This window comes from Carassius gibelio, chromosome B24 (assembly GCF_023724105.1).
Source record: "Carassius gibelio isolate Cgi1373 ecotype wild population from Czech Republic chromosome B24, carGib1.2-hapl.c, whole genome shotgun sequence".
NCBI classification, from domain to species: Eukaryota; Metazoa; Chordata; class Actinopteri; order Cypriniformes; family Cyprinidae; genus Carassius; species Carassius gibelio.
The window spans coordinates 10,434,286-10,460,769 of NC_068419.1; the positions used below are offsets into that span (position 1 = coordinate 10,434,286).

The 26,484-nt window shown below is 34.5% G+C and overlaps 6 protein-coding genes and 1 long non-coding RNA gene across 9 annotated transcripts; 3 read left to right on the forward strand and 4 right to left on the reverse strand.

Annotated features, from left to right (window-relative positions):
* Window positions 1-329: 329 nt before the first annotated feature.
* Window positions 330-4,346, reverse strand: si:ch211-161h7.8 (thiosulfate:glutathione sulfurtransferase). Its single transcript, XM_052595844.1, has 4 exons — window positions 2,195-4,346; window positions 930-1,052; window positions 686-848; window positions 330-563 (listed from the first exon to the last, which is right to left on the reverse strand). Exons 1-4 carry the CDS (start codon window positions 2,199-2,201, stop codon window positions 509-511), a joined length of 348 nt encoding a protein of 115 aa, XP_052451804.1. The 5' UTR covers window positions 2,202-4,346; the 3' UTR covers window positions 330-508.
* Window positions 3,493-13,199, forward strand: LOC128013127 (importin subunit alpha-5). Its single transcript, XM_052595840.1, has 14 exons — window positions 3,493-3,621; window positions 5,329-5,465; window positions 5,825-5,938; window positions 6,048-6,147; window positions 6,237-6,331; window positions 6,602-6,733; window positions 6,830-6,918; window positions 6,997-7,096; window positions 7,693-7,856; window positions 8,237-8,315; window positions 8,407-8,532; window positions 9,682-9,809; window positions 9,916-10,091; window positions 11,424-13,199. Exons 1-14 carry the CDS (start codon window positions 3,522-3,524, stop codon window positions 11,609-11,611), a joined length of 1,728 nt encoding a protein of 575 aa, XP_052451800.1. The 5' UTR covers window positions 3,493-3,521; the 3' UTR covers window positions 11,612-13,199.
* LOC128013132 (uncharacterized) lies at window positions 5,758-11,548 on the reverse strand. The gene is made up of 3 exons (XR_008183242.1): window positions 11,401-11,548; window positions 7,660-7,862; window positions 5,758-5,902 (listed from the first exon to the last, which is right to left on the reverse strand). It is a non-coding gene; the product is annotated as an uncharacterized LOC128013132 (long non-coding RNA).
* Window positions 13,200-13,998: 799 nt separating the features above from the next.
* Window positions 13,999-17,960, reverse strand: fam162a (family with sequence similarity 162 member A). Its single transcript, XM_052595843.1, has 6 exons — window positions 17,850-17,960; window positions 17,706-17,762; window positions 15,867-15,947; window positions 15,464-15,575; window positions 14,442-14,550; window positions 13,999-14,356 (listed from the first exon to the last, which is right to left on the reverse strand). The coding sequence occupies exons 2-6, from the start codon at window positions 17,755-17,757 to the stop codon at window positions 14,240-14,242; spliced, it is 471 nt and encodes a 156-aa protein (XP_052451803.1). The 5' UTR covers window positions 17,758-17,762; window positions 17,850-17,960; the 3' UTR covers window positions 13,999-14,239.
* Window positions 17,961-18,209: 249 nt separating this feature from the next.
* Window positions 18,210-20,424, forward strand: mix23 (mitochondrial matrix import factor 23). 2 transcript variants are annotated; one of them, XM_052595842.1, is made up of 5 exons: window positions 18,210-18,356; window positions 19,511-19,636; window positions 19,792-19,938; window positions 20,002-20,074; window positions 20,154-20,424. In XM_052595842.1, exons 1-4 carry the CDS (start codon window positions 18,255-18,257, stop codon window positions 20,032-20,034), a joined length of 408 nt encoding a protein of 135 aa, XP_052451802.1. In that variant the 5' UTR covers window positions 18,210-18,254; the 3' UTR covers window positions 20,035-20,074; window positions 20,154-20,424. The 2 variants fall into 2 exon arrangements, with proteins under 2 accessions (XP_052451802.1, XP_052451801.1); XM_052595841.1 differs by having other exon boundaries at window positions 20,015-20,074.
* A 599-nt stretch (window positions 20,425-21,023) lies between these two features.
* On the reverse strand, window positions 21,024-21,984 carry cst14a.2 (cystatin 14a, tandem duplicate 2). Its single transcript, XM_052595845.1, has 3 exons — window positions 21,816-21,984; window positions 21,628-21,729; window positions 21,024-21,482 (listed from the first exon to the last, which is right to left on the reverse strand). The coding sequence occupies exons 1-3, from the start codon at window positions 21,885-21,887 to the stop codon at window positions 21,354-21,356; spliced, it is 303 nt and encodes a 100-aa protein (XP_052451805.1). The 5' UTR covers window positions 21,888-21,984; the 3' UTR covers window positions 21,024-21,353.
* Window positions 21,985-22,229: 245 nt separating this feature from the next.
* On the forward strand, window positions 22,230-26,239 carry si:ch211-161h7.5 (uncharacterized). 2 transcript variants are annotated; one of them, XM_052596376.1, is made up of 8 exons: window positions 22,230-23,136; window positions 23,652-23,760; window positions 23,865-24,009; window positions 24,113-24,226; window positions 24,990-25,134; window positions 25,224-25,372; window positions 25,461-25,600; window positions 25,691-26,239. In XM_052596376.1, exons 2-8 carry the CDS (start codon window positions 23,661-23,663, stop codon window positions 25,843-25,845), a joined length of 948 nt encoding a protein of 315 aa, XP_052452336.1. In that variant the 5' UTR covers window positions 22,230-23,136; window positions 23,652-23,660; the 3' UTR covers window positions 25,846-26,239. The 2 variants fall into 2 exon arrangements, with proteins under 2 accessions (XP_052452336.1, XP_052452337.1); XM_052596377.1 differs by having other exon boundaries at window positions 22,231-23,136; window positions 23,619-23,760.
* Window positions 26,240-26,484: the final 245 nt, after the last annotated feature.

The window sequence follows — 26,484 nt, forward strand, 5'->3', positions numbered from 1 at the left end:
TTTAGCTTCTATTTCCAGGTTGTCCAAAATAATTTTGTACTGATTATTTTTTAATTGTTTGAATTAAGCACATTTGTATGCATATATAATCACATTTTTTACCGTCCAAAAATGTCCAGTCGCTTGATTAAATCTGAAGGAGCCATTTTTCAATATTTATCTGAAATAGGTTTACTCCATCCGTTTTCTGATAAATGAAATATAATTAATATAATGATAATAATTGATGTGTTATTATTCTATTTTAAAAGCAACTCTAAGTCAGTTTCAGTTTCATCTGTCAGAATTTCCCCAAAAATGGTCCAGTGATGAATCAAGCAAGAGCCTTTTAAAAATATTTTAATAAAGCATATTTGTAAACATCTCAGATTCAGATCTTTGTAAACAGCAAAATGAGCAACTTTCTTTGATTTCACTTGTCAATATTTAATTTAATTTTCTTTTTCCAGATTAAAGGTCCAGTTACAGAGATATAAATTGATTTTAAAATGCGGCTCAATTAGTCCTGTTACTTCTTCTCATGCTCTTCCCAGTCAATATATCCACCTGCATAATGCCGTGCCCTGTAAAGACCAAGAAAACAAGTTGATCCTCTAACAACAAGGAATATTTCATTAATTCAAACATCCACATGTTATGGGCTCTGGGCCTATAATGAGATCTGTGTATGTTTTCAATAGCCTACTTAGAGAATCCCAGACGATGAGCGATTTCAAGAGCAGTCAAACTCCTTTTCCCACTTCGGCAATGGAAAACTATGTCATTGTCTTCCTTTTTAGGGGCTTTCACCTCAAATTGCTGTTGAAACTGCAGTGGTGGGAGTTTCAGTGACTCCTCAAGCTGTCCCACTGAGAGACACATAAACAACTGAGAGTGATTGTGCATACTGAAACAAGAAACACTGATTCTTCACTTTAGTAGTGACTTACAAGGAATGTTGACAGAATCGGGAATCCGGCCAGCCTGGAATTCATCCGGATTCCTGACATCAAAAAGCTGCACGCTGTGATTGGCCAGCATAGCTTTGAGCTGTTCGTATGTCACAACTGATGCTGAAAATGTGAAAATGAATCCAAATGAGTTTATATTCTATTCTATGTTCATTAATTCAAAATCATGCAACATAAAAACAAGATTTTTGCCCAAAATCCTGCTTTCATGGTTAGTAGACACATAAAGGCTGTGCGTTTGGTTAGTGGGATACAAAAGACAAGTTAAACAATTGTTTTGCTATAATAAGCAGAAGCAAAAACAGAACAAAACAATTGCTAAGTGGTTAAGTCAGTACAATCGACCACACTTTAAAGCACAATGCAGTCCATGAATAATTACTGACTGCTTTAAAAACATAATAAATCAATAAATAAATCCATTCAATCATTGAAAAGAGGGCATACTTTGACATGCGTTATTCAAGAATATAAGTAGAGATAATTGGGAACTGGACCAAAGCCCAGAGTTCCTATCTAGCGTAATAAATTGCACTTTATACCTGACATCCCAGTCTCTTTATCTTTTATCATGTATATAAATGGTTCCTTTAAATATACTGTAGCTTTTGGACTCAATTTATAAATGAAATTACAATTAATAAAACAATAATAATAATAGTCAATATTATCAACACTGGTATTCCTTAATTATAACTATGTATATATATTAATAATTATTTTACACCACCCCTCCTCTAAATTAAACAACAAGTAAAAGAAATGACAATGAATGAATGAACGAATGAGTGAATCAACTTAAAAGATCACATACTTTGATGTGTGTTTTTGTGAATATCATGGTATTTTTTAATTATAAATAATTGGGGATTGGACCAAAGTCCAAGGTTCCTATATAATCAATGACCCTTTACCTGACAAAGCAGACTTTACTAAATTATGTCTTGTTTATATGCATTAATAAATGGGTTCTTTCAATATAGTTTTTTAAAGTAACTTATATTTGACTTACATGTATAAATAAAAAGCTAAATATTTACAATGACAATGAATGAATTACTAAAAAAAGTATATAAATAAAAAGACAGTAAATATATAAATGTATACACAAACGATAAATAAATAAATATATATATTAATTAATTCACTTGAAAGATTGCATAATCAGATGTGTGTTTTTCGAGAATACCTTAAAAAAAATTGGAATTGGAAAAAACATCTAAAGTATCTAAATCACCCTTTACCTGACATTGCAGACTTCACTGAAATACGGCCTCTAAAATGTATAATGTCTTGCAAAAGATGATCAGTTTTATCTGGAATAATTAAATCCACTTATTATGGGAGGATGAAGTGCCTCTTCCACCAGCAGCTTTACCTGGATCAGGTTGTGCGCCACTGTGATTGACGGTTGAAGTCTTCAGTCCACATGATCAGATAACTCTACTATGATAAACAGGTGTAATGATAGCAAACACGCACAAACTACGTAACACCTGAAGAGATACCATCACTGGTGCAGTCACAATGACAGTGCAAACGAAAAGTCGGCCTGTCTATTATACCTGTCTTTACGAGAGAAGACAAGACAGATTATCTGCTGCCCTCTAGCGACATGTGAAGGACACCTGGAGGATATTTTCAGAAAGGATGAGACGATATGAGTTTTATTTGACTTGTAACTAAATAGGGCTATATCTGTTGTGAAGTCTATAATGTACAGCAGCGCTGAAGGATTCATGAGATAAAACAACATAGCAGTATTGCGCATCGCATTATTTTATTCAGGTTGCCAGATCCCCATTATTAATGACTCTTAGTTTTCCAAAAATGTGTGTCATACATTTTTTTTACATGATTAAACTCTGTATTATACTAAATCTGTAATATATGTTAAAGAATACTTCATTTAAATGTAGTTTTTACTTTATTTTAGACTTTTTCAGATTGCCTACATCTTCAGTTTAAACTGTTAGTTTAAGCCTATATGCAATCCTTGTATTGTAAAAAGAGAAACATTCAACATATTATACAGTGCAGCGAAGGAGACTAAACCTCGTTAATCAGTGTTGCCAGATCTGGCTGGAAAAAAAACACCTTCTTGAAAAAAAAGATAAGACCATAGTCAACCATAATAATGTTTGTAGACTATGTGTAGCCTACTATGTGTACAAGCACGCGTCTGTCTCTCTCTCTCTTCTCTTTAAATAATATCTCTTTAATTCGTGCACGTATGCGATAATTTGGGCAGGGGACTAAAGAAAAATAAAAACGTTTAAATCGAATAATAATAATTGTATAAGGCTATGCAAGTAAGCATATGTGACAGGTGCGATCAGTGGGCTATTCAGTTCAACTATATTTATTTGATACAGAGGTCATAAAGCACAAGCAAGCCGAGATGCGTTTCGTTGTCCTACATAAACTCAAAACATCTGTCCACCCCGCGATTATCCATATTTTTAAAGCTCCATTATGAAAAAAAAGTAAAAAAACACCGGATTTATTATAAGAAGTGGACATGGCAACACGGTTCGTTCCATCGAGAAGGAGACATGCGCTTCGCACACGATGTCCTCTCCCAGTGCGCATGCTCTGTTTCACTTTACCGGCGGAGGCACAACGGCTAGCAGCTTAAACGACGCAGGGATAAACGAGACAGTTTTGACAGGTCAGTGCGCCACTGTGGATTATTTGTGTTTTAGTGGTTTTATTCCATCAATATGTTGTTCAATTTAAGAGGTAAAAATATTAAAACATAATACAAGCCAGCAGTCTGAAAACCTTGTCGGGTGGGTTAGCAGGGAGCTAACAGAGGCTGCTGCGCAGATCTGGGAGGGGGAGGCGAGTCTGGCGTTAAGACGATATTACCAGCAAACCGGCGCTTCAGTCGATGATCACGACCATTTGAGGAGCTAAAATGAAATGTATTGACTTGAATCGATCGTCTCCGCGTCATTAGCGCTATGTACGTTTGGATTGTTGTGTTTGGCGGGGTGTTTTTAGCAGGAGATGGTTGGATGGGTCGTTCCCCTTCTCTGCGGGCTCGAGCGCCTCAGCCAGTGAGAAGCGGGTTAAAGACACACTGTCAGATCCAGGCAGGATCCGTTTCTTGCTAATATCTTAATATTCTTTTTAGTCATTGAAGGCAAAACTCCACAGGTGAATAAAGTAAAATTGTAACTAATAGATGTCACTGTACTTCCCCAGTTGGTTAGTCACAATAACGTTACACTAAAACAACGACTTTGCATTTATGAAATATTATGCTTAATTATGTATATTTGGCAAGTATAATTAAATATTCACTTTGAACATATTTCCAAAACAGCAAACTGAATATAAGATAAATCCAGGTTATTTTTTTATTTTTATTTTTTTTTTTTATATATATTTGGTCAAACAAATTGAAAATTTTGAATTATTTTATCACTCCATAAATTAAAAAAAAATAATGTCAACAGGTGGACAAAAATGAAAAAAAAAAAAAAAATTACAATTAGAATTTTTTTGTTGTTTTTAAGAATTACATTTTATATGAATGATAGATATAAACAAAACCCTATGTAAAAACCATCATAATATAGAAAGGAAACAAACTGAGTTTGGTTTAAGTTCTACTGAAGTAGAGATGCATGAGAAGAAAAGAAAAGAAAAGAAAAAGAAAACTAATTTTGAGAAAACAGCCTTATCAAGAAATTGAAATCTACAAAAGCAAATAGATAGTGTTATTTTTAAAAAAAAAAAAACTTTATTTTGCGTGTTCTCTTTCCACTAGTATGAAAAAGTGTCACGGAAGCAAAAAAGCCCAAAATCTTCATCTGCCTTCACCATAAAGTGCCCACATCTCAAAATCCAGTCAACAACCGATGGATAGAACTATCCAGTCACCAGATACTGTTTTATTTTCTGATTTCTGAACCCGTTAACAGTCTGATACCCAGAGTACAGAAGAAAAAAAAACTTTTGTTACTTCCGTTTCATAATTCTTTATCTTCTTGATTTCGAATGTTTTTATTTGCAAATGAATGATTGAAAGTATCTGAGCTCATGCTACATTGACACAAAACTTCAACATATATATATATATTTTTTGTTTAACCTAGCATTTAAGTGACTTAAAGGTCATTTTAGTAGGCTAAAACTCTGACTGCATTAGTATTCTCTATTTTTGCTGCTGTCAGATTAGTTATGTCACAAAACAACAGATGTTCATGCATATCTGGCATTATGATTGGTGTATGTGTGCACTGCTGATAGAAACAAGTGACATTAAATGATCTCTCAAAGCCTGTCATCTAGCTGAGATCAAGCAACTATTTTAATGAGCCTTGGTGACTTCTCTTGCGCTCATCCTGCTTTGATCATCTCTTTCCAGCAGGCAACATCATGAGTCAGGGGAAGGACAATGCACGTCTCAAAAGCTATAAAAACAAATCACTCAATACAGATGAGATGAGGAGGAGGAGGGAGGAAGAGGGTCTCCAACTTCGCAAACAAAAGAAAGATGAACAAGTAAGAGAATTGGAGATATAAGAGTGGATTTGTGGATCTTTGCTTTGTATATAGTTATTTTACTCTGATGTTGTTTTTCTAGTTTGTTCACATATGTATTTATTCACACATACCGTATGTATGTATATGTGTGTGAGTGTGTGTATATATATATATATATATATATATTAAAATCACAGTATTTACAATGTTTAAGAGAATCATCCTACAGATACGATACAGGAGAAAATATTTTAACAATAATAAAAACATAGCTCGCTTGCTCCTTCAAAGGAAAGAAATGCAACATTAGTACTGATATGTGGCGCATGTTGGTATTTTTATTGAGCACAGTGAGCTGAGAGTTTGTGTTCTTACAGCTGTTCAAGCGCAGAAATGTGGCCACAGTGCAGGAGGACGGAACACTGGAGGATGATGGGATGTCGGACAGTGGATACCTGGAATCACAGGCCAACAATATGGACCAAATCACCGTGAGAAAGACAAAAAAAAAAAAAAAAAAAGCTAATCATAGTGTTTTACTTATCAGTGAAAAAAAATCTAGAATAGATTATTCTCATTTCTGTCTTTCCATCATCAAAGGGAAGTGTTATTTCTGAAGACATGATACAGATGATCTTCTCCAGTTCCCCAGAGCAACAGCTCATAGGAACACAGCGCTTCAGAAAGCTTTTATCTAAAGGTGAAAGACCCCGAAGACTGAAATTTGTGCATTTGCATAATCATATTTATGAGAAAACGATGCTAATTCCATTTTTAACTCTCCGTTAGAGCCTAATCCCCCTATTGATGAGGTTATCGCCACCTCTGGTGTCGTGGACCGATTTGTTGAGTTCCTGAAAAGAAGAGAGAACTGCACGCTACAGGTGAGCCCAGCATGCTGTATCTAAGTGATATTAAAATGAACCATACAGCCTTAGAAGCAGAAGAACAGCCTGCAGAGATATCACGTTAAGTTAGAGCAGTGAGACAGTGAGTCATCCGGCATGGATCTCTCCCAGCACACGCTCACACTATTGGAATGTGTGTATTCTGCAAGTGTCCTCGCTATCTTCATTTAATCCTCTTGGCTCTAGAATGGTGCATTAGTGAATGCTTTTCTGCAGTATGGTGACAGGCGTTTTGTCTCTGTGCAGTTCGAAGCAGCATGGGTTCTGACTAACATCGCCTCAGGAACATCCCACCAGACACGCGTGGTCATCCAGGCTGGGGCGGTGCCCATTTTCATTGAGATGCTCAGCTCAGATTTCGAGGATGTACAGGAACAGGTGAGCATCTTGCTGAAGTGGCACAAATGGATCCAGATAGGTATATAAAAAAAAAATAGGACTAACTGTGATTGAAACTGTCTTTTTGCACTGCAGGCAGTGTGGGCTTTAGGCAATATTGCAGGTGACAGCACTGAGTGCAGGGACTATGTTCTGGAATGCAATATTCTACCCTCTTTAGTACAGTAAGTCATGCAACCATTTGTTTTTGAACAACTGTACTGTTGAGTAGTTATTCTAATGATGCAAATTCTCATTCTCAGGTTGTTGGCTAAACAAAACCGTCTGACTATGATGAGGAATGCAGTTTGGGCTCTGTCTAACCTGTGCAGGGGGAAAAACCCACCCCCAGATTTTGCCAAGGTATATGTCACCTCCTTTTGTTTCACATTATTATTATATATTATTAAGCACATTATTATAGCTTGAGACAATTGACAGCACATAATTTATTAACAGCCAGAGGCCCATCTTTACAGTAAGAGTGGCTGAATCCCTTTAACTATTAGCTGTTATTGTACAAAACACTCAGGCACTGCTTTGAATAAAAGCATCTTCCAGATTAGTAAATGAAAATGAGGAGAGCATGAAAGATGAAAGTGCCTGATAAATGATAAGCAAGCACATAAACAGTCAGTTCTTTCTTCATTTCGCTAGCTACAAACCTCAGTGCTGTTGCTGTGGGTGGCATGCACACGTCATTGTGGTCATGTTTGCTCAAGCTAGAACATGTTATTAATAATTATGCTTAATTACTTAAGTTAATGTTGATTTACAATTTAATGATAATGTGAATACATTTTTGTTTACAATGACATTGATTAATGTATAATAAACAAAAAAGAAATAAAAAATATTAAACCGACATAAATCAACATTAACTTGATTATTAAGTATTTAATGAAATCTTATTAAGTAATACACACCTTTATCTGAGTTGTATTTGTTTTTTAATGCAGGTGTCGCCGTGTCTCAGCGTTCTGTCCTGGCTGCTCTTTGTGAATGATACCGACATTTTGGCTGATGCATGCTGGGCTCTTTCTTATCTGTCTGATGGTCCCAATGAGAAGATCCAGGCTGTTATTGACTCAGGAGTCTGCCGCAGACTAGTGGAGCTGCTGCTGTAAGACTTGAAAAACAGATGGAAAGAATAATCAATATTTTAATCCAGCGATTCTCAACCAGTGTGACTCCAAGACCCAATTAATATTTGAAGGCCCCATGACTCTTTTAGTCATTTGTGATTTGCTGAATACTGATAAAAAATGTTAGAGCTTGGCATAACTTTAAAAATATATATTCTATATAAATATGCAGAATTAATTATAATATTTCATTCATTTTCAAGTCTAAAAATCACACTTTTGGACCCAAGTCCCTACAGGTTGAGAACCACTGGCTTAGGCTTTTAAGATGGCTTCTCTCTTTTGTATTATAATGGGTGCTACTTCAAATCCTTAGAATGACAGCAGTTTTCTGAGCTGTTGTTTTCATGTTTTCCAGACATGCAGAATATAAGGTGGTGTCTCCTGCTCTGAGAGCCGTGGGGAACATAGTAACAGGAGATGACCTACAGACTCAGGTAAAACAACTGTACTTTTTTTGTCCTCTGCAGTAATGTTGTAGCCATTAAATGCGTAGGGTGTAAAAAAATATTTTTTTCTCATGAACAGGTTATTCTTAACTGTTCTGCCTTGCAAAGTCTTCTTCACCTGCTGAGTAGCCCAAAAGAATCCATTAAAAAAGAGGCATGTTGGACCATCTCCAATATCACAGCTGGAAACCGTGCACAAATACAGGTACATGCATGTTTAAAGTTGGTTGAATGCATGGGCTGTAATCTGGATATATTTCTGAGATGAAAAAAAGTAACTTTAACAGGATAATTTGAAAGGATATTATGGCAAAGTTATCGCTTTCCTTATTCAAACTGACTTTTTTCATGAATATATGATTGACCTGAAGAATGAAAGCTATATCATTAGCTATATCACCCCTTATCAACACTAGGGGTGTTAAGAAACACTTCACAGCTCACGAAATGAGACCAAATACAGATACTTGATTCACTAGGACGAGACAATATTTTAATACTATTTTTTAAGAAATTTTCAATGACAAAATGTTTGTCTCTTAATAACAAAAATAAAACTATGCAGTTGTATTTTGAAATATTTAAACTAATCTAGGGCTGTAACTAATGATTAATCAGGAGATTAATCAAGTAACCTACCGATTATTTTGGCAACTGAGTAATCTGATATTTTTTCGTAACACAAACAGACCTAAGTGACACCAGTCTTGAGTATGACTATTTATAAATAAACTAACGATGAGGCAATAATAATTGGCTCAAATAAAATATCAAAACCAAGTAATTGTATGGTTTTATTGAACAACACTAATAAAATACATAATTTAATATGCCTATACATAATTTGATCATAACCAACTTAGGCACATTATGCATTATAACAAATACCTGTAGAGGGCACCAACGGCCTGATGATGTTTAACTTTATAGGGATATTAAACAGTGTTTATAAGAAATTCAAATTCACAGCATATGAAGAGGAAGAGTTTAGCCCCTTTCTCACACACAGTCTTTACTGGTAAATTACCAGTAAGTTACCATTAAGAGATCATGTGTGAACAGATTCAACAGAGCTGCGAAAAAATTCTGATTGGCTAGTAATGTTAGTTTGGTTAAGAGTGAAAGCTGTTCTCCTCTCATACCATTGGTAGGTGAACTCACGGACTCAAAATTAATATCAAGTTTTTTTTTCAATGTAGGATCTTTTTTTTTCCAAAGACAAATGCTGCACGCCGAAAGTCATTTGTTAAAATATTTTAAGTACTTGTTTCGGAACAAATTGAATACTCTACAGTCATGTAAATGCCCTGAGTGTCTTGTTTCTTTCTCACAATCTCTGTTTTGATCTCTGCAGATGGTGATGGATGCAGACTTGCTCCCCCCGTTGATTAATATTCTGCAAGTAGCTGAGTTCCGTACAAGGAAGGAGGCGGCATGGGCCATCACAAATGCCACATCTGGTGGTTCTGCTGAGCAGATCAGGTAAGAAGATAGATCACTGCTTTAGCCTGCTGTTAACTTGTGTCCCCTGTGACTGCATCAGCAACCAAGACGGCTTGACATTATAATGCTTTAATCTTCTCCTCAGGCATCTTGTTGAGCTTGGTTGCATCAAGCCCTTATGTGACCTCCTGACTCTGATGGATTCGAAGATCGTACAGGTGGCACTGAATGGCTTGGAGAACATCCTAAGACTGGGTGAGCTGGAAGCTAAACGAGGAGGAGGAATCAACCCCTACTGCGCCCTCATCGAAGAAGCGTATGGTATGTTAGTCATCACACTTGCATTTGATTTTCCCATATTTATGAGGATTTCCATATTTTTTGATCTGAGAAGTATGACCCACCCACGTAAATTGTGTAAATTCACTGAAAACTAATAGTCTCTGAGCGGCTTGGTTCCCCGTAATTAATGCCCCACACAAACACCATCTCTGCAAGCACTGTGAGTTTGGGTCGCTTGTAATGTGCTCTCATAAGCATAATAACTCATCATACTCATGTGACTTAATTATATAAAGTGAAAATGCAATGAGAATCATAAAAAGACACAAAAATCTTGTTTTTAATAGTGTACATTTATAGCGTTCACAAACATGAGCACTAGAAGGTTTTATTTTTTACCTGTATCTGCACTATTTCACCAAAAGTTTTGACCAGTTTGGGGCATGTTACTTTAAAAAAGTAACTAGTTATAGTTACTTTTTACTCCTAACAAAAAGTAGCTGAGTTAGCAAAAAACTCCCAATATTAAATGTTAAATGCATGAAATGGACACTTAATGGAATATATTATTATTATTATTATGATTATTATAATGGAACAATAGATGTTTTTTTTTAATGTGAAATGGCAACTTGTGCCAGTGTTTTTGTCAGTGACAAACTATTTAGTGCCAAAAATAAATACAATTTAAAAATCAAGTCTGAGTGTACAGGATATACATGCAGTAAAAAAAGGTCTAAGACAGACATGAATATTAATATTGTAATTCTACTGTTTCCCGTAAAATAAAAAAAATTGTTAATGATAATATTTGTTTTATTGCATTGTTATTATCCTAGTAATATATTTCTTTATCTGCATGATTTTAGTAATATTTTAATAATAATAATAATAAAAATAACAAAAAATGTATAAAAAATATTTCCAATAATAGCAATTCACGGTAATTTACTGTTGTTTTAATGTCATATAGTAAGAATATTTTTTTTTTCTTCATTCGTCCTCAGCTGATCATTTGCCTGTAATTGGTTCTCTGGGGTCTTCAGAACCTTCATTACATCCCAACCTTTCTACAATAAACCCTTGTTAATGTTAAGCAGTGTTAATCCTGCCAACGTCTTAATTCCAAAGATCAGAATCTCACAAGTTTTCACGTTTTATAGTTTTTTATTTAAAATGTTCGTATTAATATATAAAAGTTGATTTGCATTTTAATTTATAACAACTTATGAACAACATATTTAATTAACAACTAAAATCAATTAAAACAAAATGTAGACAAAAAATACATATTATTCTATAAAATATATGTGTAACATTTATATATGGGTGTAGAAAAAAAGACAACCTTTTCCTATTCCTTTCCATCAGGGTTAGACAAACTGGAGTTTCTACAGGGTCATGAGAACCAGGAGATCTACCAGAAGGCTTTTGACCTGATCGAGCGCTACTTCAGCACAGAGGATGAAGATCCGGCCCTGGCCCCTGCCGTTGATCTCCAGCAGCAGCAGTTCCTTTTCCAGCAGTGCGAGGCTCCCATGGAGGGTTTCCAACTTTAACACTTCCTTTCACCCCCATCTTCTCCAAGAAATCCACCCTGGAGGGTGAGCAACACTCCCCTGACTGAACAGAGCGAAGGATTTAACAAATGAGCATTTCAATTAAGGTGTGATATACAAGAGCGTGTGTTGCCGGTCAACCCATTTCCTCCCTCTTGTCCTACTTCCCTGGCCCGGTCCAGAACGATGGCTCCAGAACGATAGCGACTTCCTGTCCTGATGTGGAAAATGTGACCAGTAGATCTTTCATATGACTTAAACATCCCACTTCCTTCATTGAACTGTCCTTCGGCCCATCAAAGCAGGCACATCCCATCAGTCCCTCAGCCCGATTCAGGAAAACTGCATCCAGCGATGACGAAACAGAAGCTAGGAAAGTACAGCTCGTGTGATGTGACTGCAATATTGACTCTGAAAAGGGATCTGCTTTCCACCTGTTGTAAAACACTGGACTGACCGTGTGACTGTGTTTGCATGTCTCTAAAATCACCCCACTTAAAAAAAAGTCACAGCCAACATGCGTCGAAAAACTCAAAAGGACTTCTGATAAATGCAAGGCACTTGTACCTTCTCAATTGACCCAGACAACTCAAAAAACGGACTAAGGGGTCAGGGCTTTCCGGCTGACAACGCCAGCCAGAGGGTTTCTTACTTCGACTTGCATCGAAACATGCATTCCGACAATGACTGAACTGTACAGGTTCCACATCTCCTTTTAGGGTTAAACATTTGCACCTTTGGAATTCTGGGAGTGGAGTCTTCCCGCTCACTAAGACTGCTGGACGGACAAAAAGTCAGGTCCTGTATCCTGTGCATTAGACCATTTGGTACTTCTAAAGGACAATTTCACATGAGCGTCATCTTCATCGGCACTTTACGTTCAGAACAGACACCCTTTGTTTAGATTCGAACCTCTGTAGTCTATTTTAGTCCCCCAAAGCGCTTCTCAGGATATCGAGGTGAAGAGGATCGGCACATACCTGCATTATGGGATGTGCTTACAGAAAACACTACGTATTTAAGAGCGCCGCCTCATTCTGGCTGAGAAAACTCCAACCCTTGCAAAGCTTCCAACATATTTTAACAAGCTTTTGAAAATTGAGCTGAAAAGGCTTTAGCTTCCTGATATGTGTGTGAGACAAACTTAAATATTAATGTCTAATCATGCTGAATGCGCTCACACGTTCAGACACCATTTTTGACTAGAACTGTGTGAAACAATTGACTAGAACTGTGTGTGAAAAAATACAGAGCAGATAATTCAGTTCTGTGGTGTTGTTGTTCTGTTTTATTTTATTGTATTTTTGCAAGGGTTAGAATCTCTTAATACCGAAGGTGCCATAATCCTCGTTTTAAAAAATGGAGGTGGAAAATGACAAACAAATGGACTTTAAAAGAATTTATCAACAGATTTGACCTTAAGATTTACTAGGTATTAGCTCGAGATATGATTGTTTACTTAGGTTCTCTTATTTTAATGTCAGATTCTTCCCAAGAGATGACCAGCTTTTTGTGTTCAATACTGCTGTCATATTGAGGTTGTGTAACTGTTCTCTGTTGCGCCATTTACATAAATGCTGTTTCATGATGCTCAGTGGTCAAGTGATTTAATTTGACATCTGTAGAAGACTCTTATTCATCATTGCTTCATTCACAGAAGGGCCAGTCATTATGCTTTCATTCTTACTACACTTAACCTTTTTGACTACGCTCTCATTTTTTCCTATTTAATTTAGTGCTAATAGCTATGCCATTTTACTAATGGTTGGTCATTTTAATCAAACACAGACAATAAACAGCAGCTTTAGGACAACCTTAAAGGAATAGTGCACCCAAAAATGTAAATTTGATGAAAATGTACTCACCTTCGGGTCCTCCAAGATGTAGATGAGTTTCTGAATAGATTTGGAGAAATTAAGCATTACCTCATTTGCTCAATAATGGATCCTATGTAGTGAATGGGTGCCGTCAGAATGAGAGTCGAAACAGCTGATAAAAACATCACGATAATCTAAACGATTCCAGTCCATCAATTAACATCTTGTGAATTGAAAAGCTGGGTGTTTGTAAGAAACCAATCCATTATTATCCATAACTTCCTCCAGTGAAAAAGTCCATCAGACTTACAGACAATGTGTGCATATTTCTCTACTGATTTAGTCAAGATTACCATTTTTCAGCAGAAAAAGCTAAATTATGAATAGAGGACTTGTACAAATTGAAAAAATATCTTAATGACGGATTTGTTTCTTACAAACACAGCTTTTTGCTTCTTAAGGTGTCAGTTGATGGACTGGAGTGATGGCTGATACAATTCTATACTACTGATATTACTATTGAAAATAGCTATAAAAATTTAAAAGTTCATAAGACTTTTAAGATAATAGTAAAGACACAGTGGAACACAATTTTATTTTTTCGTAATATTTAAATGTATATATACAACATCAAAAAATTAATCACACCAGGAAAATCGCACATCTTTATTTTATACACTACTCTAAAATTTTGTTTACTATGTGAAGGAAAACCTGTACTACCTCCACCAGAATTGCCATGTATGTGGCATTTGACATTAAATAACTGACTCTGAGACATGGGCCTCTATGGAGCTCAGACGGATGCATCTCACTGGGCTTTCTCTGCAAGTGCAATGGCCTCCTCCTTTTCTCTCTGTGCTTCCTCTCTCCATCGAGCCTTCTTCTCCATGTTTCGGGAGGTCAGATTGTCATGCCGACCTGCCGCCTGCCATTGAAGGCATTGGTTAAAGGATATGAGAGCCACATATTACCCAAGCTTATCATTTATACAAAAGCACACTTTTTATTACCTTTTTCCCAGAGACAGACATAGCAACGCATGCCATGATGGTCAGTGCCATCATCACATAGCAGGCCTTCACACGCACTCTATTCCTGGCAGCATCAATCGTCTCAAATCTGAAAACAATGCAGTACTTTCATAAGTAAAGAAAACACTATAAAATAGTATGTGAAGATATGCTTAAACAAGTCATTGTACAAAGAAAGTAGTTTTTGAAACAAATCCCAAGCAGTTTCATGTTGAGGTCAACATGAAATATTAGCATATTGCCCGCCCACTTGTTGGTCTTTTCACATTGGTCTGAATGAGAATGTAAATTCATTCTTTGCAACTGGGCCGCTTTTGTAGCAGAAAAATAGCTGTTTCCCTGGTAACGCTGTACACAAAGTAGCACTGCGCTCACAAACACTGCTTTACAGCATTACAGGCATGATGAAATCAAAATTAGACCAATCACTGCGATTAGTTTTGAAAAATGAATCAGAAAAATGAATCAGAAAAATGAATCGAGCAATTAAGGTAAAAATAAATGCACATTATAAGACAATGAAAGTGTTTTTTGACAACCAGTTGTTGTGGACTCCCAAAACCAAAATATGACTTCATGACCAATAAAGTAAAAGAACCAGTAATCGTCCAGTAAAATACCATTGATCTTTGGGATTTTAAGGATTGACACTTTGATTATACAAATGGATATCATAATCAATCATTACATCAGTATTTTTACTCATCCCTAGTAAAAAAGCAACAGTATGATGGGTCACAGAGGACATGCCTGCCATGTTCTGCATCTAACATCACAAACAGAGCCCACTCTCATCTCCCTCCAGATGCCATGAATTACACTAATTACCTGTCAGTACATTGAGTAATCAATCTTGTTTGAACCTCACAGCGGACATCTCTTGTGTTCCACCAATACTCTGGCAGAACTTTAGTCACATGACCTCATACACCATCTATATGCTCAGTAGTTTGCCTGGAGCTTGGGGTTTATCTCAATGTAAACAGGAATAGCCCACTTACGACACAAACTCTGGAATCTGTTCTGCGGTTTTGAATCGCCCAGACCACAGCAGCATCTTTCTATCCCATTCTGATGGACGGTAACCTGGTACTTTAAACCCTAGCCGCTGTGCTGGAGAAAACAAGGAGAAAGGAAACACAAGGTGAAGAAAAGTGCAATCTGATCCTTGTAGAACAGCCAAAACAGGAACCTATCTTGCTCTACATCATAATTACGCTGTTCTGCATGTTTTTTCTTGCTTTTGAATTCCTTCTTTGAATTGTAACAAAACGTGCTGGTATGATGTGCAGTGTCAAGGCAAGTGCTGTGTCACGTCTGGTGCTGAATCATGTCATGTGCTGCGTCATATGCCCCTTCTCCAAATGCAGACAGGCAGAAGTGAATGGATATTTGAGTACTGACCCTGTGGTGCGGATGCCCCCTCTTGAGGCTTGCTGCACAGTCTTCTGCTCCCTGTGGTCATCACACCTCTCCTCACCTGCCCTATAGAAGGAGGAAAGGACCATAAAATGAGAATTCCGTCATTTAGTCACCCTCATCTTGGTTTGAATTTCATTCCTTAGTGGAACATTTTTAGATCTTCAAGTCTGTCATTGTGATGTTGCATGATGATGTTTATACAACACAAATCTGTTGTTTCCTGTAATATTTGCACTGGTACAAGTTTAAAAAATTGTTTGTTTTTTGTTTTTTCCAGATGAGGACATGACATTGCATTTAAACATTTGATTTAGCATTTTAGCAGCTGTTTAAGAATGATCTTTTATTCAATCGTTTGACGATCTGATTTGTTGTACAAAGAGCTATACTAAAATACAGTAAAAATGCTTAAGATGACATACAGAGCAATACCACAGTTTTTAATAATTATCATTTTTATAGTATTCATAACACACACACACATAACACAATTTAAAATAACTGTTTTCTATTTGAATATATTTTAAAATGTAATTTATATCTGTGATTTCAAAGCTGAATTTTCAGCATCATTACTCCAGTCTTCAGTGTCACATGACCCTTCAGAGTCATTCTAATATTAGGATTTGCTGCTCAAAAAACATGTATTATTATTATTATTATTATTATAATGTTGAAAACAGCTAAATATATTTTTTTAAGGTTGCTTTTATTGGGGAAAATAATCGAAATTTCTCAAGAGAAAATTCACCCCACAAATTTTTCCCCGTTTGTGTTGTTTTACTACATACATAATAATTTAAAGTATAAAACATTGTTATTTACAATACACAGCATGGTATTTTATCATAATTTTACAGGGGACAACCCTCGGGACAACCATTCTCATTTAATCGTTCATTCAAAAGATTCTAATTGAGAAACAGGTCTTTATGAATTGAGACACTGACTCCATTTATTTATTTTTTATTTTGTTCAAATTAATATATGAAGCAATGAACATTTTGTCAGAACCACTAGTAAATTGTTATTTTGTTTAGTTTTCTGATCTTTTTTTCTTTAGAATTGTGAGAGAATCATGATCTCCAATTTATATATATATATATATATATATATATATAAAACATGATTCTCTATTCATCCAGAATTATGCAGCTCTAGTTTACGTTGTTTATTGCTGCATATACTTAATTAAAACAGAAGTTTAATTTCATAAAGTACAAGTTGATTTTGAAATGCACCTAAATTTTTTGCATCTATATATTTCATCATTGAGGATTTCTTCAAAAAAGTCTTGTGTCTGGTCTCGTGGGATAAGTGTTTCGTCACACCCTTAATAAATAAATAAATAAATAAATATATATATATATATATATATATATATATATATATATATATATATATAAAAAACACTAATCGATACCAAGTTACCACGGCTCTTAGTAAAAATCTTAAAATATTCATAATTTATATTTACTGTGATGCATACAATACATTATATTTTAAGATATTAGACTCGATAAGATATAATAATATACAACTCCATTATGATGTATTACTTTATCGGAGATTATACTATGGAAGATTTTGTAAGAGAGATCAGATGGAGTTGTAAAATCATTATATCGAGTCGTTGATAATTCCACGCAACAACCTTGTGAATCCAATCATGTCAGTCTCGAAAAGTTATACTGTATATTTTTATAATCATGTTTTCACAGCTAGTTTTATGGCCACAAGTGTCTGAAGAATGTCCACTGTGCCCAGTGCCAAAGCTTATAATATGCTGACCAAAACAAACATCACACGGAAAATACTGACCTATTAAAGTGCCAAAAGCGGCGCGAGGCCCTCTGATCATGTTGAAGATCATGACTTCTGAAGAAAAATACAATGAAAGAGAAAGACGATTTTTAAGCCAAGAAATTGTGCCCAAGTTACAATGCTGGGTTTAGTTCATCTAACCTTAAAGTCAGTTCGAGTTCACACGAGAGCGCAGAGGAGCTGGTGTAACCCTGAAGGACCCTGAGCAACCAAAACAGCTCAGCAGCTTACACGAGCGCCTGTTAATGACGTAAGTTACGTATGAGCGTAACACGATTATTATGAGGTTGTAAATGGTATAACTAAAAGTCAAGTTAAATAAAATATATAATATAAAATATTTGCAGTCCTTCAAAACATGTTGAATAAATCACCTGTGGATTATACTTGCTCACGTTTAATCTTATTTTTATCGTGAAAAATTATTCTTTCAAACTATATATATTAAGTTGGCTCACTACAGTAAAAGATTGCGGGAACACTCAATAATTCCCTGTAACGTTGTTTAGTAAGTGTCAAAAAACAACCGTTTTTATAGTAAACATAATGCAGGCAGTATTTGGTCGCCCTCTTAGCACAGGACCTCTTCAGTCCACTATGGCGGCGCCCGGTGGAGCTCTGAACTGTGAGGACTTTTCAATGTTTCAGGTAAAACGTGCGAAGTTGTTAACAGGCCTGATAAAAGTATGCAGGATGTTTAAGCGCATACTGATTTCCATAAGTATGTTGTTAAAATGTTTACGGGAAGGCTGTGTGAATGACTGACCCTCGGTGGTCTCCTGCATGCTGTATGAGCTTCAATGAGCAGCAGAGCAAACGTGTGCGATTAAGCGACTGTGCAAATATAAAATACGCATTAGACGAGTTTTCATGAATACACAATGCAAAACACCAGGATTCTCAGTTAAAGTTTATATGAGCGTATGGGGGAAGTTGTATAATTTAGGTGTTTTGACATTTAAAAACAAACAAACAATTTTATGTATGCTTTTGAACGATCTTTAAGTGTTTTGTACAATTAATTTAATTGTTTCTGAGGTATTCTATGTGTCCCTCAGTTAATATAAACCCTAATATAAAGCTCTATGCTGAGAAATTACACAAGAATTAGAAAGTGTAGTTTGAAATAGATTTTCCCTCTGCTTAATGTTGTCAGCTACCTGGTATATATAGTTATATTGTTCCCTTTTTTTTAAATGTAACGTGTGATTATAGTTACCAAGGTTTTTTACCTTAAGATAAAATAATAGCAGTTTTATCAATAATGCCTAAATGGAGGGTAGGATGTTTTCTTAACATTTAATGTGGAAAATCTCAACGACGTTGATATGTTCTGGTAATTTTCCTGAAAATTCTACTTAATTAAATCTAATTGTACTAAGACTTACTGACTTTGCTTACACAGAGTATAACTACTTCCAAATAAATAAAAAATAAATAAATTTCCCCTTCACCTTATTACAGTAGCGGTGTTCCCTGTCAATAGTGAGCAGCCTACATTTCTAAGAAATAATTCATGCTAGTGGATTCAATATTTTCATGAATTTGTTTTCTTTCAGTCAGCACAGGTCTTGTATTTCTTAACAAAAAGACTGAATCCAAAATTTTGTGTTAATATAACAATCAAGAGGTTTACAATAAAACAATTTTTTAAAGCAAATTAAGAATTTTCAGCACAGCAAGGGTTGAAAAGCATATAAACAACGGTGATTGCACTACATTCAAAACAAGAACAAATAGCTTACATTTTTATATACATTGATATGCTGTACAATGTGTACATCTCTTTTCTTGTCCTGTAGGAAGTATTAAAAGTGATGCGCACCATAGATGACAGAATTGTCCATGGCCTCAATACTACTGTGCCCACTGCATCCTTCTCAGGCAAAGTGGACGCCACACAGACCTGCAAAGAACTTTATGAATCTGTATGTATCACCATGCAAAACACTCTTTAATAATCTAAAATTATTATTAGAGATCCCCTAATTTTGTTTTTGATGTATTACTGATTTAAGTATATTGTCATACTCTGTGATGCATTAATTACAAGCTATTTTTCTGTACTGCCTATGCCTTTCAGCTCATGGAAGCTCATCTTTCCAGAGATAAGGCAATAAAGTCATGTATTACAGAGACCTCTGCTGTCGTTGGGCAGTTACGTGAAGAGAGGGCAAAAGATAGCGACAACTTGTCAATAATCAAGCAACTCAGGAAAGAGCAAACTAAGGTAATGTATTTATTTATCTGTGCTTGGGCTGAAATCGATTGAACTCTTGTTTGAATTCTCTAGCATTTCCCTACAGTTAAAACTCATGCAGTCTGAGCTAAATGTTGAAGAAGTGGTCAACGACCGGAGTCTGAAGGTGAGTTATTGAGTGTCACCTGTTGATCTGAGTGGTTTGCATTTAGAAGTGTTTGTTAATGATCATGTTTTCCTTCCAGGTTTTCAATGAAAGGTGCCGAATTCACTACACACCTCCCAAGATCAAGTGAATAATACTTCTGTTGTCAACATAAACTACACTGTTGTTCTGAGGAAAACACCTGGAGCTGAGCCTGGACATTGTCATTGACCCCATAAACCCTCCATCAGTATGCTCTGTGGCTTTGTGTTTCTTACAGTGAAGAAACACTACTGCTGCCCAAATCCTGTAAACCTTTTTGTATAAATATTGTACAAAAGATTTTATAAACCATGAAATGTTTTCCCATTGCTGAAAAGTTGTCTGTTATTTGCTTTGCGATATAGTCATTTGAAGTGAAGGGGACTTAAAGATTATCGATCTGTTCTCAGATGTTGATGTGGCCATCTGTGTCAAAAGTTAATGTGAATTGTGTGAACTTTTTTTTTTTTTTAAGAAAAAGAAAGCTTCAAGGACTGTCCCTAAATATAACCATCACTGGGGCATGAGCAGATTGTATGAATGAGAAATTCATGGAAATTAGCCACTGATTCATCAAAACTGAAAATAGATATGAATTGCCTTGAGATTAGTTTTGGGATTTCAGTCTTTTAGATGCCACAGACCCCCAAATGATGATCATTATGTGAGGTATTATCTTAAAATTTTAAATTGCATTTATAGTTTCTAATGTAAATACCCAATTTGTACTGTGAAAAACAAAATCGACTTGTTATAGAATTGTACTGTTAGATGTATTATTGTTTTCTTAATATTAACTTATTTACTGAAATGTAAATATTATAAACTTTTAGAATTTTTTTTTGTTTTCATCTTATTTTTGTTAACATTTCTTTCCCCAGTTTGAAAAACCCTTGCCAACAAACAAACAAACAAACAAACAAACAAAAACTGTCCATCCATGTACTTTATGTAAATAATATAAAATACTTATCAGTAAGTACAAAGCCCAAAATGTGAAGACAAAAACTACTGATATTATAGGTAACAAGATGTGAGTTAAGTGATGTTTCGAGTGTGTGGGATGGGTTATTTTACAGCTATGCCAAACACATAATGGAAACATGTATTTAAAGGGTTACCTAATTCACAATTAGTGTCATCGCAGGTAGTGATCCCACTAGTCACTCTTCTGTGATCACACTATTTAGTAAAAATGGTAACCATGAGATTTAGGAGTATTTTAGACAGTATTTATGATGATTTGCTTAAGTTTGCTTTAGAAGTATTCAATGGGATCATGATGAGCCTTGGGTGTCTGTATGCTGTGCAGCTCCAGTGTCTCTCCGTGACAGGGCAGAGTCTTATAGACACGTAGATGAATGTACTCATCCTCACCTACATGCACCTGAAACACATCATTTACAACAGTGCTTTTGAAAATATATTATAGCTGTTAATAAATAAATCTGAGGCTTGCTTTTACAGACATATTCAGTACATTAACATGGTACTCTTAAAAGTTAATCAACAAAATCAGGGATTTCTCTTACCTTAATGAAGTAATTTGTCCCCGCAACGAGTTGTGTTTTAAAAGTTTTTGCAGAGAAAACGTCAAACTTACGCCCAGCTTTATCCTCGGCATGAGACTTTATCTGTGGAAAAACGTCGTTTGTTGTTGTGTGACACATCACTTCAGTATTTCTATTTATCTACAGTAAAAAATAAAAAAGTTACCAACCTCATCGCATATTTTCTGCACCTCTTCATTCGCATCTTTCGCCTCAGTTGTTCCGCCACAAAGTAAAGGCATTTTTTTTAAATGGCTGAGAGGTAATAAAAACACTCCGTAATGTTTTCTCACGATCAAATTTACCGAATGGAGGGTTTATTTCCTGGTGATCACGAGACATTGGAAGAAACCATTTTTGTAGAATAGACTAAAGAGTCTTGCAGTGTATGAACAGAGAAGAGCTACACGGATGTTATGCTTAAACATTAGTCTAAATATGATAATTATTTAAGTCTAAACATAAAATATTGATCTTTCCTGTATTAATGTATCTCTGTTAATATTTCGTCATCCCCCGCTAAGTGGTTTGATCCTCGCATTGCCGCATATGTAACATGTAAGGGCGTGGATAATTATGATGTAAATAATTGTTTAACGCGATAAAAAAATAAATAAAATAACATTTTAAATTTATTAAACAATTCATGCAATACATATGCAGGTGACTATTGATGCTTCTGTGACTCCTACTGAATTAACTCAAACATATATATATGTTTATGTTTGGTAAAGAACAACGTGTGCTTAAACTTAATATGCAAAATTTTGCCCTTGAAGATACACGAACGAAGTACCTTTGAATTAAACCAAACACACATACCAGTCAATCATGGTCTTCTAAGGAAATACGCAAATATTTAATTTGAAAACAAACTTTGGAAAATGTATAACAGGTTAAGCTCCCTGCAAAAACATGATCGTAAACATATTTTGTTAAACTGTATATAACTGTCAATATCACTTCTTCACATGTTCAGATGTGTTTCATAATAGATATATATGCTTCATCATGTGTCCATCCATGTGTACATTTACTTCCTTAACTGTTAAAAACATTATTACACACACAGTTAATGACTAAGCTATGTTATCAAACATGTACCTGTGGATAAAAAGTGTAGTTTTTACTTTATAAAACATTAGTTTTGTAGTAAAATTACAAAATGTGAACAATTAATTATATAAAAAAGGAAACAGAAACTATTTTAAAAGAAAAAACACTACTAATTCAGAGTGTGAGATTAGTTAGTTGTGTAAGGATTTTTCATAACCATCGGAAGTGCAAAGAAAAAATGGTAGCCTTGACAGCTATTGTAACACCTTCAAATGACATACTGAGCAGGTGTAGTCTTACAGTTACACAACCTGCCCTTTATAAAACCAGTCCCACCGGGGTAGTATTTGTGTTATTCAGTCCTCAGAGTGTTACGCTTACTTCCCTCTCTCTTCAACGCTTGGTTTCAGACTCTGAAACTGGTTTCAGACGTAGGTAAGATACAAGTTTTTTTGTCTTTATGTTTCATTGACTTATCACTAATAATGCATATGTGAGGGTGCTTGTGTTGAGCTGATATATATATATATATATATATATATATATATATATATATATATATATATATATATATATATATATATATATATATATATATGTATATATGTATATATGTATATATATATATATATATATATATATATATATATATATGTATATATATATATATATATATATATATATATATATATATATATATATGTATATATATATATATATATATATATATATCAGCTCAACACAAGCACCCTCACATATATATATATATATATATATATATATATATATATATATATATATATATATATATATATATATATATATATACATATATATATACATATATATACACATATACATATAAATATACATATACATATATATGTTTGTGTGTGTGTGTGTGTGTGTGTTTTCAGATAACAACAAGCAGAACATTCTCTTTATTTCAGCTGCTCACAATGGGAGGTCACAGCTTTGCCCGTTTAGCACTCATAGTCCTTTCTGTTGTCATTTACATAATCTGTATCATATTCAACGCACTTGCTGGCCCTGGAACTGGTAAGTACAGAAGATAGATATATTACTGTTTCCAGTATGAATTAGGTGCTAAATTACAATTTGGTTATATATATTGCTACAATGTTAGTTTTTCCGATTTGCAGGTCCTTTTCGGAACAACACTGGAGCGATATCAGATAAATACAATACAGAAATCACTCCCTCAGGATGGACCTTCTCAATCTGGGGTGTCATCTACACTTGGCTGTCGCTCATGCATATTTACATCCTCACCACTACCTGCAGGAGGTAAGAGCTCAGAGAGCTCGAATCAAAAAATAAAGTGGGATAAAATGTGATTTGTAATATTAATATGCAGTTAATGAGACGATTATGTAAATTGTTCTCACAGGACTGTTTATGGTCCAATGTACTGCAGTCCTGCTGTGTTGCCATATGGATTCTTCATAACCTGGATTGTAAACATGCTGCTAAATATAATCTGGCTTCTGCTGTGGGACAGACAGTAAGTTTATGTCATTTTAAAAACAATTATGATAAACTGTGGCAGCCAAAAGTTTGTAATATTAATAACAAATATTACAATTAAAATTATTAAAATATTAAAAATTTTAATAACAAATTTGAGTATATTTTAAAATGTAATTACTCCTGTCTCCAAATGATCATTATCTAAAACTGTGTTGCTTTTTGTGGAAACCATAATAAAACCGTGATCTTAGATTAATAGAAATTTAATTAAACTGTATTTATTAATTTATTAATTTATTTGTTATATTTAAAAATAATAGCAAAAACTGTGAAAACATTGATTAAAAAAAAGAAATGTTTCTTAATCAACACATTAGAGTGATTTCTGAAGGATCATGTGACACTGAAGACTGGAGTAATGGCTGCTGAAAATGCTGCTTTGCATCAGAGGAATAAATGATATAAAAATAATAATAATAAAAAATATATATATATATAAAACAGTCAATTTAAATAGTAATAATATTTCACAATATTACTGTTTTCAAAAACTTTTGGTTACCAGTGTATATTCAAGTAATGAAATTGTAAAATATTTTACATTTGTTTTTCAAAGAGGAAATTCTACTAATATTTGGGGGAAAAAACATATACATATACTGCATGTACAATACAATGGACTAAATAATTTGTGCATAAAACATGTATATGTAATTTATATAATAATTATACTTACCTCTCTCATTATTGTTGACTGTTTGCAAAATCCTTATAAACTTCTTTGCATTTCTTTAAAGGGTGATGATTGCTGCATTCATTATCCTTGCTTTGATTGCCTTCACAAACTATTTGCTGATAATCTTCTCCTGCCATGGACTCAAACAATATGGAGCCTGGTTAAACAAGTATCACAAAGTAGATCTCTGGTGCATACGGATATTAGTGAGACACCCTTACAATTTTACTTAATGGCATATCAAACCATTTTAAAAACATTATGCATTTTTAATTTTGCACTTTAAATCTTGCAGGTTCAGAATGGCATTGCAACATACACAACATGGACAACAATTGCCACCCTGATTAACTTCACTGTTGTGCTGAGATATGATGCTGGAATGACCCAGTCAGATGCAGCAACAGTCTCTCTCTCTATTCTTTTGGGTGAAGCTATTTCTTGGTAAGACGATGGAACTCATCTAATAAATGAAGGATGCTAAATAAATGAAAGACATACATTTTGAGATGAATGCATTATTATTTTACAGGTTCATTGTTGAGAACTTTGTGTTTGAAAAGCACCTGCGATACATTCTGACAGTCTACCCTGTTGTTATTGTGGCCTTGAGTGGAAACATGACAAAGAACTATAAATCTGCAGATCCAAGCCGCAGCGGCATTTACATAGGTGAGCAGGAATATGATAATGGCTTTGCTGTTGTGTTCTTAATCTAGTGTGCCATATTTCATGATAACAATATGTTTTTATTTTTCACAGCTGTTTTATTGGGGTTGACTTGTATACTATTTGCGATCAAAGTGTTTCTGGTTATATGGAGACACATTAAACATCCTCTCTACAAAGGCATTAATGTAGAGGAGGCGATATCACCAATGGAAATTGCTGAAAAACAGAAGAAGATCTTCACTTAAACTGAATAATGTTTGTATCATTTGATTTGATATTTTTCATAATTTTTAAATGCTTTTTATTTTTTTAATTGTTCAAATGTGTAAATATGTATTTTTGATAAATGATGAAGTAAAAACTAAAATTCAAAGCTTGTGTAAATTGAATTGCTCTTATCAGGGCAGGGGGTGTTCTAGGGTATCTTTTCAGTGACCATGATCTATGCACTGTTATGTAGCATTTTTCTCCAGCCATAAAATCATAAAACTCACTATGGTTTATAGTTTTTGTAAAGTTTTAGATGGGAAGTCACAAGGTTGTTGGAACTGTGTGTTGATTTGTTTGAGAACTACTTTTTAAATTATGATGATGATGATGAATAATAATAATAATAAAAAAAATCTGCAACTCTTATTTAAAAAATGTCTTCATTTTTTAAATTAAAGTTATATATTTTTATTATTAAATTATATTGCATTTGATACAAAAGGAAAAATATTAGTTGTAATAATTGTAAGAAATGTTTATATTTATTTAAAATGTAGTCTGAGAAATATGATATATAGACATGGTGCGTTACATGCCTTTTTTTACTGTCTATGGTTACACGTCCCGTTTTTACTTCTATGCAATACAATGAAGGCTTTGTAAAAACTGCTTCT